The 14,697-nt window shown below is 53.4% G+C and overlaps 1 protein-coding gene across 1 annotated transcript in view; it reads left to right on the plus strand.

The window, feature by feature from the left end:
* Nucleotides 1-14,697, plus strand: part of LOC149436250 (vitamin D3 hydroxylase-associated protein-like) — a 70,360-nt gene that overhangs the window by 35,191 nt on the left and 20,472 nt on the right. The window contains 3 exon segments of the mRNA XM_089661815.1: nucleotides 569-702; nucleotides 2,518-2,724; nucleotides 13,368-13,408. Of these exon segments, the coding sequence (XP_089517941.1) occupies nucleotides 569-702; nucleotides 2,518-2,724; nucleotides 13,368-13,408 (382 nt within the window).

Here is a 14,697-nt window from a genome sequence, read left to right on the forward strand (position 1 = left end):
CGGAGGAGGGTTGGGATTTGCGGAGAAGGGATGGGATTTGCGGAGGAATGAGATTTGCGGAGGAATGATGGGATTTGCGGAGGAATGATGGGATTTGCGGAGGAATGATGGGATTTGCGGAGGAATGATGGTATTTGCGGAGAAGGGATGGGATTTGCGGAGGAATGATGGGATTTGCGGAGGAATGATGGGATTTGCGGAGGAATGATGGTATTTGCGGAGGAGGGTTGGGATTTGCGGAGAAGGGATGGGATTTGCGGAGGAATGATGGGATTTGCGGAGGAGGGATGGGATTTGCGGAGGAGGGATGGGATTTGCGGAGGAATGATGGGATTTGCGGAGGAGGGATGGGATTTGCGGAGGAGGGATGGGATTTGCGGAGGAATGATGGGATTTGCGGAGGAGGGATGGGATTTGCGGAGGAATGATGGGATTTGCGGAGGAATGATGGGATTTGCGGAGGAATGATGGGATTTGTGGAGAAATGGTGGGATTTGTGGAGGAATGATGGGATTTGCGGAGGAATGATGGGATTTGCGGAGGAATGATGGGATTTGTCTCTCTGCAGGGACATAACATGCACTGCGGTCTGGTCCATTTCCTGGGAACGCTGGACGCTGAGGACAGTGTGGTGGTCCATGTGCTGAAGAAGCAGGGAGCCATTCCATTCGTGAAAACCAACGTTCCCCAATCCCTGATCAAGTAATCATCACACCATGATGAGAATTATATAGATGATGGTGCTTGTGACGTCCGTGATGAGGAGTAAATGTGCTGCACTCACCAGAAGCGCACATTAAATGCTCATGTGTGTTAATTATCCAGACTGGTAGTCATCAGGGCCCTGGCAGGGGAAGGGGCTCCGCTGGAACACTCGGCATACAAGGAAGATACTCCAAACCTCCCAACTTGGACTCACAGCTCCTCCTACGTGCTTTCGCCCCGATCCATCAAAAGTGGCCAAACATCCACCTTAGATGGCTCCGAATACAAAGGGCCACCAGAGAGAAACGTTCCGTACAAAAGGCTCAGATATCAAAGTGATACAAAGGATGTACTGCAGTCTAGATTGCCAGCTTAGTGACCAAAATAGACAAAACACTCCACTGAGCATGCAAGTTATAACATAGCATGAGTGACAGCCAATAGGATGAGTGGCAGCCAATAGGATGAGTGGCAGCCGGTAGGATGAGTGACAGCCAATAGGATGAGTGGCAGCCGGTAGGATGAGTGGCAGCCGGTAGGATGAGTGACAGCCAATAGGATGAGTGGCAGCCAGTAGGATGAGTGGCAGCCAGTAGCATGAGTGGCAGCCGGTAGGATGAGTGACAGCCAATAGGATGAGTGACAGCCAATAGGATGAGTGGCAGCCAATAGGATGAGTGGCAGCCGGTAGGATGAGTGGCAGCCGGTAGGATGAGTGACAGCCAATAGGATGAGTGACAGCCAATAGGATGAGTGGCAGCCGGTAGGATGAGTGGCAGCCGGTAGGATGAGTGACAGCCAATAGGATGAGTGGCAGCCAGTAGGATGAGTGGCAGCCAATAGCATAGAACAACACCAGCGCTGATTCCAGGTCGTTGTGACGGCAAGTCTAGGTAACTATTAATAATGCAGCCAAGTGATAGAAGCAGAGTGCTGGGAATGACCAAAAAATCAGCCCACAGAGGTAGTGTAGTGCTGGTAAAAACAGCATGTAATGGGAGATTCCAAAATGGCCGCCAGCCTGAACCACGTGGCTGCGGCAGAATGACGTCAGTGTGGGAGGCTCCTCGCTAACGCGTTTCGTGCTATGGCAGGAGCCTGCCACGCTGACGTCATTCCAGTGACTGGTGTCCATGAACAAAGCGATATTGTGAATTCTGTGTGTCAGTCCTGACTGTGTGCTGATTTCTGTGTGTCAGTCCTGACTGTGTGCTGAATTCTGTGTGTCAGTCCTGACTGTGTGCTGAATGCTGGTTTTGAGGATTGGGAATTCTCGGTAGTCAATCCATTCTGGTTGATTCATGTTGAGCACAGCACAGTGGCTGAATGGTTAGCACTTCCGCCTGGCAGTACTCGAGTTGTTGGTTTGAATCCCAACCATGGCACCATCTGCCTGGAGTTTGCATGTTCTCCCTGTGCCTGCGTGGATTTCCTCCAGGCACTCCAGTTTCCTCCCACATCCAAAGACATGCTGAGAGGATAATTGGCTCCTGTCTAAATTGGCCCTAGTATGTATGACTGTGAGTTAGGGACCTTAGATTGTATGCTCCTTGGGGGCGGGGACTGATGTGTGTGCTCCTCGGGGGCGGGGACTGATGTGTATGCTCCTCGGGGGCGGGGACTGATGTGTATGCTCCTCGGGGACTGATGTGTATGCTCCTCAGGGGCGGGGACTGATGTGTATGCTCCTCCGAGGTGGGGACTGATGTGTATGCTCCTCGGGGGCGGGGACTGATGGGAATGTACAATATAAATGTAAAATGACGGCACTATATAAGTACCGGAAATAATAAATCTTTTTGGTTCTTTCAGCTTTGATTGCAGTAACTCCATTTACGGACAGACTCTGAATCCACACAATCACAGGAAGACATGTGGGGGCTCCAGCGGGGGTGAAGGTGCTCTGGTCGCAGGGGGCGGAGCCATCCTCGGAGTGGGCACAGACGTTTTGGGAAGTATCAGAATGCCGTGTAGTTTCTGTGGAATCTGTGGCCTCAAACCCTCCGGAGACCGGCTGAGGTCAGTGCTGAATATGGGGAATTATTTACAGACCTCAGCCAATCAGACTTCTCAGATGTCCACGATGACGTGTTACCTCAGGGGTTCCATGCCACCTTTTATGTCCTGGACTTACCATGGTGACCTGGAGACCTGCACTGCAATGACTGGTCATGTGACATCAGAGAGGACATGTAAGGCGTAGTGCCTACTCTGGGATGACTGGTCATGTGACATCAGAGGGGACATGTAAGGCGTAGTGCCTACCTATCCCGACGCTCCTTCAGCGTTTCCTACAACGGCGCCACCTCCCCTTCACTCCCCCTCTCTGTTGGGGTCCCCCAGGGCTCTGTCCTTGGACCCCTTCTCTTCTCCATCTACACCTCCTCCCTTGGCAAACTCATACACTCCCACGGCTTCAACTACCACCTATATGCCGAGGACACTCAAATTTACCTCTCCACCCCTCACCTCACCTCCACTTTCTCCGCCCGCATCACTCACCTCCTAAACGACATCTCTGACTGGATGTCGCTCCATTTCCTCAAACTCAACCTCTCCAAAACCGAGCTTCTCGTCTTCCCTCCTGCCCGCGCCCCCCCCCATCCTATCCATCACCACCAACATCACCACCATCAATCCCGCCCAGCAAGCCAAAGTCCTTGGAGTCATTCTGGACTCAAACCTCTCCTTCCAACCTCATGTCAAATCACTGACAAACACATGCAGGCTCCACCTCCGCAATATCGCCAAAATACGCTCCTTCCTTACCCCAGACACCACTAAACTACTCGTACACTCCCTGATTATCTCACGCCTTGACTACTGCAACTCCCTCCTCACCGGCCTACCCCAGTGCAGGCTCTCCCCGCTTCAGACCATCCTGAACTCAGCGGCTAGACTCATCCACCTCACCACCCGCTCCACCTCTGCCACCCCCCTCTGCCTATCCCTCCACTGGCTCCACCCTCCTCTGCCTATCCCTCCACTGGCTCCACCCCCCTCTGCCTCTCCCTCCACTGGCTCCACCCCCCTCTGCCTCTCCCTCCACTGGCTCCACCCCCTCTGCCTCTCCCTCCACTGGCTCCACCCCCTCTGCCTCTCCCTCCACTGGCCTCCACCCCCCCTGCCTATCCCTCCACTGGCTCCACCCCCTCTGCCTCTCCCTCCACTGGCTCCACCCCCCTCTGCCTCTCCCTCCACTGGCTCCACCCCCTCTGCCTCTCCCTCCACTGGCTCCACCCCCTCTGCCTCTCCCTCCACTGGCCTCCACCCCCCCTGCCTATCCCTCCACTGGCTCCACCCCCTCTGCCTCTCCCTCCACTGGCTCCACCCCCCTCTGCCTCTCCCTCCACTGGCTCCCTATCGCCCAACGCATCAAATTCAAACTACTCACTCTGACCTACAAAGCCATTCACAACACTGCCCCTAACTACCTCACCAACCTGATTCCCAGGTACCACCCTACCCGTACCCTTCGCTCTTCACAGGACCTCCTTCTATCTTGCTCCCTGGTCTCCTCCTCACACGCACGTCTGCAAGACTTCTCCAGGTCCTCCCCTATCCTCTGGAACTCACTACCCCAATCCATCAGACTGTCACCTTCCCTCCTCACCTTCAGGCGCTCCCTGAAAACCCATCTCTTCAGGGAAGCCTACCCCACCCTCACCTAACAGCCGCTGCCCTTCCCTCCTCCTACCACTCCATCCCCCACAGCCACTTCCTCCTAGATTGTAAGCTGGAAAGAGTAGGGCCCTCTTACCCCTCGTGTGCTGTTCGTAGTTGCTGTAATGTTTCATGTATTGTCCCCCCTCTATTGTACAGCGCTGAGCAAACCCTTTGGCGCTATATAAACTCCATGTAATGTAATACTCTGGGATGACTGGTCATGTGACATCAGAGGGGACATGTAAGGCGTAGCGCCTACTCTGGGATGACTGGTCATGTGACATCAGAGGGGACATGTAAGGCGTAGCGCCTACTCTGGGATGACTGGTCATGTGACATCAGAGGGGACATGTAAGGCGTAGCGCCTACTCTGGGATGACTGGTCATGTGACATCAGAGGGGACATGTAAGGCGTAGCGCCTACTCTGGGATGACTGGTCATGTGACATCAGAGGGGACATGTAAGGCGTAGTGCCTACCCTGGGATGACTGGTCATGTGACATCAGAGGGGACATGTAAGGCGTAGCGCCTACTCTGGGATGACTGGTCATGTGACATCAGAGGGGACATGTAAGGCGTAGCGCCTACCCTGGGATGACTGGTCATGTGACATCAGAGAGGACATGTAAGGCGTAGCGCCTACCCTGGGATGACTGGTCATGTGACATCAGAGGGGACATGTAAGGCGTAGCGCCTACCCTGGGATGACTGGTCATGTGACATCAGAGGGGACATGTAAGGCGTAGCGCCTACTCTGGGATGACTGGTCATGTGACATCAGAGGGGACATGTAAGGCGTAGCGCCTACCCTGGGATGACTGGTCATGTGACATCAGAGGGGACATGTAAGGCGTAGCGCCTACCCTGGGATGACTGGTCATGTGACATCAGAGGGGACATGTAAGGCGTAGCGCCTACCCTGGGATGACTGGTCATGTGACATCAGAGGGGACATGTAAGGCGTAGTGCCTACCCTGGGATGACTGGTCATGTGACATCAGAGGGGACATGTAAGGCGTAGTGCCTACCCTGGGATGACTGGTCATGTGACATCAGAGGAGACATGTAAGGCGTAGTGCCTACTCTGGGATGACTGGTCATGTGACATCAGAGGGGACATGTAAGGCGTAGCGCCTACCCTGGGATGACTGGTCATGTGACATCAGAGGGGACATGTAAGGCGTAGCGCCTACCCTGGGATGACTGGTCATGTGACATCAGAGGGGACATGTAAGGCGTAGCGCCTACCCTGGGATGACTGGTCATGTGACATCAGAGGAGACATGTAAGGCGTAGCGCCTACTCTGGGATGACTGGTCATGTGACATCAGAGGGGACATGTAAGGCGTAGTGCCTACCCTGGGATGACTGGTCATGTGACATCAGAGGAGACATGTAAGGCGTAGCGCCTACCCTGGGATGACTGGTCATGTGACATCAGAGGGGACATGTAAGGCGTAGCGCCTACCCTGGGATGACTGGTCATGTGACATCAGAGAGGACATGTAAGGCGTAGCGCCTACCCTGGGATGACTGGTCATGTGACATCAGAGGGGACATGTAAGGCGTAGCGCCTACCCTGGGATGACTGGTCATGTGACATCAGAGGGGACATGTAAGGCGTAGCGCCTACCCTGGGATGACTGGTCATGTGACATCAGAGGGGACATGTAAGGCGTAGCGCCTACCCTGGGATGACTGGTCATGTGACATCAGAGGGGACATGTAAGGCGTAGCGCCTACCCTGGGATGACTGGTCATGTGACATCAGAGGGGACATGTAAGGCGTAGCGCCTACCCTGGGATGATTGGTCATGTGACATCAGAGGGGACATGTAAGGCGTAGCGCCTACCCTGGGATGACTGGTCATGTGACATCAGAGGGGACATGTAAGGCGTAGTGCCTACCCTGGGATGACTGGTCATGTGACATCAGAGGGGACATGTAAGGCGTAGTGCCTACCCTGGGATGACTGGTCATGTGACATCAGAGGGGACATGTAAGGCGTAGCGCCTACCCTGGGATGACTGGTCATGTGACATCAGAGGGGACATGTAAGGCGTAGCGCCTACCCTGGGATGACTGGTCATGTGACATCAGAGGAGACATGTAAGGCGTAGTGCCTACTCTGGGATGACTGGTCATGTGACATCAGAGGGGACATGTAAGGCGTAGTGCCTACCCTGGGATGACTGGTCATGTGACATCAGAGGGGACATGTAAGGCGTAGCGCCTACTCTGGGATGACTGGTCATGTGACATCAGAGGGGACATGTAAGGCGTAGTGCCTACACTGGGATGACTGGTCATGTGACATCAGAGGGGACATGTAAGGCGTAGCGCCTACCCTGGGATGACTGGTCATGTGACATCAGAGGGGACATGTAAGGCGTAGCGCCTACCCTGGGATGACTGGTCATGTGACATCAGAGGGGACATGTAAGGCGTAGCGCCTACCCTGGGATGACTGGTCATGTGACATCAGAGGGGACATGTAAGGCGTAGTGCCTACTCTGGGATGACTGGTCATGTGACATCAGAGGGGACATGTAAGGCGTAGCGCCTACTCTGGGATGACTGGTCATGTGACATCAGAGGGGACATGTAAGGAGTAGTGCCTACCCTGGGATGACTGGTCATGTGACATCAGAGGGGACATGTAAGGCGTAGCGCCTACCCTGGGATGACTGGTCATGTGACATCAGAGGGGACATGTAAGGCGTAGCGCCTACCCTGGGATGACTGGTCATGTGACATCAGAGGGGACATGTAAGGCGTAGTGCCTACCCTGGGATGACTGGTCATGTGACATCAGAGGAGACATGTAAGGCGTAGTGCCTACTCTGGGATGACTGGTCATGTGACATCAGAGGGGACATGTAAGGCGTAGCGCCTACCCTGGGATGACTGGTCATGTGACATCAGAGGGGACATGTAAGGCGTAGCGCCTACTCTGGGATGACTGGTCATGTGACATCAGAGGAGACATGTAAGGCGTAGCGCCTACTCTGGGATGACTGGTCATGTGACATCAGAGGGGACATGTAAGGCGTAGTGCCTACCCTGGGATGACTGGTCATGTGACATCAGAGGGGACATGTAAGGCGTAGTGCCTACCCTGGGATGACTGGTCATGTGACATCAGAGGGGACATGTAAGGCGTAGTGCCTACTCTGGGATGACTGGTCATGTGACATCAGAGGGGACATGTAAGGCGTAGCGCCTACCCTGGGATGACTGGTCATGTGACATCAGAGGGGACATGTAAGGCGTAGCGCCTACTCTGGGATGACTGGTCATGTGACATCAGAGGAGACATGTAAGGCGTAGCGCCTACTCTGGGATGACTGGTCATGTGACATCAGAGGGGACATGTAAGGCGTAGTGCCTACCCTGGGATGACTGGTCATGTGACATCAGAGGGGACATGTAAGGCGTAGTGCCTACCCTGGGATGACTGGTCATGTGACATCAGAGAGGACATGTAAGGCGTAGTGCCTACCCTGGGATGACTGGTCATGTGACATCAGAGGAGACATGTAAGGCGTAGTGCCTACTCTGGGATGACTGGTCATGTGACATCAGAGGGGACATGTAAGGCGTAGCGCCTACCCTGGGATGACTGGTCATGTGACATCAGAGGGGACATGTAAGGCGTAGCGCCTACCCTGGGATGACTGGTCATGTGACATCAGAGGAGACATGTAAGGCGTAGTGCCTACTCTGGGATGACTGGTCATGTGACATCAGAGGGGACATGTAAGGCGTAGTGCCTACCCTGGGATGACTGGTCATGTGACATCAGAGGGGACATGTAAGGCGTAGTGCCTACTCTGGGATGACTGGTCATGTGACATCAGAGGGGACATGTAAGGCGTAGTGCCTACTCTGGGATGACTGGTCATGTGACATCAGAGGAGACATGTAAGGCGTAGCGCCTACTCTGGGATGACTGGTCATGTGACATCAGAGGGGACATGTAAGGCGTAGTGCCTACCCTGGGATGACTGGTCATGTGACATCAGAGGGGACATGTAAGGCGTAGTGCCTACCCTGGGATGACTGGTCATGTGACATCAGAGAGGACATGTAAGGCGTAGTGCCTACCCTGGGATGACTGGTCATGTGACATCAGAGGAGACATGTAAGGCGTAGTGCCTACTCTGGGATGACTGGTCATGTGACATCAGAGGGGACATGTAAGGCGTAGCGCCTACCCTGGGATGACTGGTCATGTGACATCAGAGGGGACATGTAAGGCGTAGCGCCTACCCTGGGATGACTGGTCATGTGACATCAGAGGAGACATGTAAGGCGTAGTGCCTACTCTGGGATGACTGGTCATGTGACATCAGAGGGGACATGTAAGGCGTAGCGCCTACCCTGGGATGACTGGTCATTATTATTATTATTATTACATGGAGTTTATATAGCAGCAAAGGGTTTGCTCAGCGCTGTACAATAGAGGGGGGACAATACATGAAACATTACAGCAACTACGAACAGCACACGAGGGGTTAGAGGGCCCTGATCCTGGGAGCTTACAATCTAGGAGGGGGAGGGGGTAGTGGTACAGGAGGAAGTGGCTGTGGGGGATGGAGTGGTAGGAGGAGTGGAGGAGATCGGCAGTTAGGTGAGGGTGGGGTAGGCTTCCCTGAAGAGATGGGTTTTCAGGGAGCGCCTGAAGGTGAGGAGGGAAGGTGACAGTCTGATGGATTGGGGTAGTGAGTTCCAGAGGATAGGGGAGGACCTGGAGAAGTCTTGCAGTCGTGCGTGGGAGGAGGAGACCAGGGAGCAAGATAGAAGGAGGTCCTGTGAAGAGCGAAGGGTACGGGTAGGGCGGTACCTGGGAATCAGGTTGGTGAGGTAGTCAGGGGCAGTGTTGTGAATGGCTTTGTAGGTCAGAGTTAGGAGTTTGAATTTGATGCGTTGGGCAATAGGGAGCCAGTGGAGGGAGAGGCAGAGGGGGGTGGAGCCAGTGGAGGGATAGGCAGAGGGGGGTGGAGCCAGTGGAGGGATAGGCAGAGGGGGGTGGAGCCAGTGGAGGGATAGGCAGAGGGGGGTGGCAGAGGTGGATGAGTCTGGCCGCTGAGTTCAGGATGGTCTGAAGCGGGGAGAGCCTGCACTGGGGTAGGCCGGTGAGGAGGGAGTTGCAGTAGTCCAGGCGTGAGATAATCAGGGAGTGTACGAGTAGTTTAGCGGTGTCTGGGGTAAGGAACGTACGTATCTTGGCGATGTTGCGGAGGTGGAGTCTGCATGTGTTTGTAAGTGATTTGACATGAGGTTGGAAGGAAAGGTTTGAGTCCAGGATGACGCCAAGGACTTTGGGTTGCGGGGCGGGATTGATGGTGGTGTTGTTGGTAGTGATGGATAGGATGGGGGGGGGGGCACTGGGTGGGGGAAAGACGAGGAGCTCGGTTTTGGAGAGGTTAAGCTTGAGGAAATGGAGCGACATCCAGTCACAGATGTCATTTAGGAGGTGAGTGATGCGGGCGGAGAATGTGGGGGTGAGGTGGGGGGCGGAGAGGTAAATTTGAGTGTCATCAGCGTAGAGGTGGTAGTTGAAGCCGTGGGAGTGTATGAGTTTGCTGGGGGAGGAGGTGTAGATGGAGAAGAGAAGGGGTCCAAGGACGGAGCCTTGGGGGACCCCAACAGAGAGGGGGAGGGAGGGGGAGGTGGCACCGTTGTAGAAAATGCTGAAGGAGCGTCGGGATAGGTAAGAGGAGAACCAGGAGAGAGCGGTGTCTCTGATGCCAAGGGAGAGTAGTTTATTAAGGAGGAGGGGGTGGTCAACTGTGTCGAAGGCCGCAGAGAGGTCCAGGAGAAGGAGGACAGAGTAGTCGCCTTTGGCTTTGGCGGTAAGTAGGTCGTTGGTGATTTTGAGGAGAGCGGTTTCGGTGGAGTGTAGGGCAGTTTCGGTGGAGTGTAGGGCGGTTTCGGTGGAGTGTAGGGGACGGAGGCCGGACTGTAGGGGATCAAGGAGATTGTTGTCAGTGAGGTGGGTGCTTAGGCGGTCGTAGACTAAGCGCTCAAGGAGCTTGGAAGTGAGTGGCAGCAGGGAGATGGGTCTGAGGTTGTTTGGGTCAGTGGGGTCCAGGGAGGGCTTTTTGAGTATGGGGGTGATGTGCGCATGTTTTAGGGGGGAGGGGAATACGCCGGTAGAGAGGGAGAGATTGAAGATGTGGGTGAGGGAGCGGATGAGGGAAGAGGGGGGTGACCGGAGGAGTTGAGAGGGGATAGGGTCCAGGGGGCAGGTAGTGAGGCGGGCTTCTGAGAATACCCTAGTGACTTCCTCAGTGGTAGCAAGGCTGAAGGAGTGCAGTGCTGGGGGGGTTACGGTAAGTGGGGCCTTGGGTGTGGTGGGGGGCAGTGCGGTTGGGAGGTCAGAGGAGGGAAGAGATGAGGGGGAGATGGGAGGCTAGGTGGGGAGGTAGATTGCGAGTTGACAATGTCCTTACAGATTGCATCAATCTTGTTGTGGAAATGAGTGGCAATCTCGTGGGCGGTAAGCGAGGTACTGAGTGGAGGAGGGGGGGGAGAGAGCAGGGAGTTGAAGGTGGAGAAGAGTCGGCGAGGGCAGGTGGAGAGGGTGTTGATCAGGTTTACGAAGAAGGCCTGCTTGGCGGCGTGGAGGGAGGAGGTGTAGGTGAGGAAGGCAGATTTGTAGAGGTCATGTGATATCAGAGAGGACATGTAAGGCGTAATGCCTACTCTGGGATGACTGGTGATGTGACATCAGAGGGGACATGTATGGTGTTGTCTTTGCCCAGCAAACAGGGGCCCTGGACCAGACTGAGCACCGGGGCCCTTTCATAGTAGCTCTACCACAGCCAGGAGATGTGAATATCAGAAAACTGGAGCTAGTAATAGTCAGGTGTCTTCTGCTGGACGTGTTCTGTAATGTTCTGTAATATCTTCTCCAAATCAGTTCTATGAGTTTCAAAGCTGCCCCAACATTTACTGTATATCCACACAAGTAGCACCAACACCTTCATCCAACCACCATGGAATTGTAGATGTTGATTGTCCAAGAACCAGATGGGATAATAGAACAGGTTTCCTATCTGTCACACCTTCTATCCAGTTCTTGGGCAATCAACATCCACACATTCCCTGGAGAGTGGATGAAGGTGTTAGCTGTGTAGATATAAATGTTGGGTATTATCCGGATACTCATTTTAGACCTAAAGAATGGGGTACAGAGAAGCTATAATACGTCTTTAACATTATAGAACCACAGAAGTCCAGCCGAATGTGACCAACTACTCCAAGGGACACCATGACCTGGATCCATGAAACTAACTACTACTAGATATACCATGCTAGATACACCATGACCTGGATCCATGAGACCAGCTACTGCTAGATACACCATGACCTGGATCCATGAGACCAGCTACTGCTAGATACACCATGACCTGGATCCATGAGACCAGCTACTGCTAGATACACCATGACCTGGATCCATGAGACCAGCTACTGCTAGATGTACCATGACTGGGATCCATGAGACCAACTACTACTAGATATACCATGACCGGGATCCATGAGACCAACTACTACTAGATACACCATGACCTGGATCCATGAGACCAGCTACTGCTAGATGTAACATGACCTGGATCCATGAGACCAGCTACTGCTAGATACACCATGACCTGGATCCATGAAAGTAACTACTACTAGATGTACCATGACCTGGATTCTTGAGACCAACTACTACTAGATACACCATGACCGGGATCCATGAGACCAACTACTACTAGATACACCATGACCTGGATCCATGAGACCAGCTACTGCTAGATGTAACATGACCTGGATCCATGAGACCAGCTACTGCTAGATACACCATGACCTGGATCCATGAAAGTAACTACTACTAGATACACCATGACCTGGATTCTTGAGACCAACTACTACTAGATACACCATGACCTGGATCCATGAGACCAACTACTACTAGATACACCATGACCTGGATTCTTGAGACCAACTACTGCTAGATACACCATGACCTGGATCCATGAGACCAACTACTACTAGATACACCATGACCTGGATTCTTGAGACCAACTACTGCTAGATACACCATGACCTGGATCCATGAGACCAACTACTACTAGATACACCATGACCTGGATCCATGAGACCAACTACTACTAGATACACCATGACCTGGATTCTTGAGACCAACTACTACTAGATACACCATGACCTGGATTCTTGAGACCAACTACTGCTAGATACACCATGACCTGGATTCTTGAGACCAGCTACTGCTAGATACACCATGACCTGGATCCATGAGACCAACTACTACTAGATACACCATGACCTGGATCCATGAGACCAACTACTACTAGATACACCATGACCTGGATTCTTGAGACCAACTACTACTAGATACACCATGACCTGGATTCTTGAGACCAACTACTACTAGATACACCATGACCTGGATTCTTGAGACCAACTACTGCTAGATACACCATGACCTGGATTCTTGAGACCAGCTACTGCTAGATACACCATGACCTGGATCCATGAGACCAACTACTACTAGATACACCATGACCTGGATCCATGAGACCAACTACTACTAGATACACCATGACCTGGATCCATGAGACCAACTACTACTAGATATCCCATGACCTGGACCCATGAGGCCAACTACTACTAGATATCCCATGACCTGGACCCATGAGGCCAACTACTGCTAGATACACCATGACCTGGACCCATGAGGCCAACTACTGCTAGATACACCATGACCTGGACCCATGAGGCCAACTACTGCTAGATACACCATGACCTGGATGCATGAAAACCATCACAGACATCAGAGAACTGTGGTATATTACTAAGAAGGTGTAGAGAGGTCCTCACAATGCTCGGCGCCCCCATTAATAGTATATATGCTGCGCTTTCCATTGTAGGACGCTTTGTGTCTCTAGGTTTGTCCTCTTATGTCATTTCTGTATTTTCTAGTGAGAAAGGATTGCTGTCTCCAGTAAGCGGGATGAAATCAGGTCAGTCATTTGTATCATTCCATAGAGAACAGTCAGACGCAACTGCTGAACCGATATTCGTGCATCTGACATTGTACTATGGATGACATCTGCTGTGTGTGCCCTTCTCTGTCCTCCATCACCATGTAGATCAGACATGACGTTCTGTAGTCTCTGCCCTCCATGGGGCTGTATGTTGTCTCTGCCCTCCATGGGGCTGTATGTTGTCTCTGCCCTCCATGGGGCGGTATGTTGTCTCTGCCCTCCATGGAGCTGTATGTTGTCTCTGCCCTCCATGGGGCTGTATGTTGTCTCTGCCCTCCATGGGGCTGTATGTTGTCTCTGCCCTCCATGGGGCTGTATCTTGTCTCTGCCCTCCATGGGGCTGTATGTTGTCTCTGTCCTCCATGGGGCTGTATGTTGTCTCTGCCCTCCATGGGGCTGTATGTTGTCTCTGTCCTCCATGGGGCTGTATGTTGTCTCTGTCCTCCATGGGGCTGTATGTTGTCTCTGCCCTCCATGGGGCTGTATGTTGTCTCTGCCCTCCATGGGGCTGTATGTTGTCTCTGCCCTCCATGGGGCTGTATGTTGTCTCTGCCCTCCATGGGGCTGTATGTTGTCTCTGCCCTCCATGGGGCGGTATGTTGTCTCTGCCCTCCATGGGGCGGTATGTTGTCTCTGCCCTCCATGGGGCTGTATGTTGTCACTGTCCTCCATGGGGCTGTATGTTGTCTCTGCCCTCCATGGGGCGGTATGTTGTCTCTGCCCTCCATGGGGCGGTATGTTGTCTCTGCCCTCCATGGGGCTGTATGTTGTCTCTGCCCTCCATGGGGCTGTATGTTGTCTCTGCCCTCCATGGGGCTGTATGTTGTCTCTGCCCTCCATGGGGCTGTATGTTGTCTCTGCCCTCCATGGGGCTGTATGTTGTCTCTGTCCTCCATGGGGCTGTATGTTGTCTCTGCCCTCCATGGGGCTGTATGTTGTCTCTGCCCTCCATGGGGCTGTATGTTGTCTCTGCCCTCCATGGGGCTGTATGTTGTCTCTGCCCTCCATGGGGCGGTATGTTGTCTCTGCCCTCCATGGGGCTGTATGTTGTCACTGTCCTCCATGGGGCTGTATGTTGTCTCTGCCCTCCATGGGGCTGTATGTTGTCTCTGCCCTCCATGGGGCGGTATGTTGTCTCTGCCCTCCATGGGGCTGTATGTTGTCTCTGCCCTCCATGGGGCTGTATGTTGTCTCTGCCCTCCATGGGGCTGTATGTTGTCTCTGCCCTCCATGGGGCTGTATCTTGTCTCTGCCCTCCATGGGGC

The sequence above is a fragment of the Staurois parvus genome, unplaced genomic scaffold, assembly GCF_062004578.1.
Source record: "Staurois parvus isolate SC_StPar_1 unplaced genomic scaffold, SC_StPar_1.0 ptg001392l, whole genome shotgun sequence".
NCBI lineage: Eukaryota > Metazoa > Chordata > Amphibia > Anura > Ranidae > Staurois > Staurois parvus.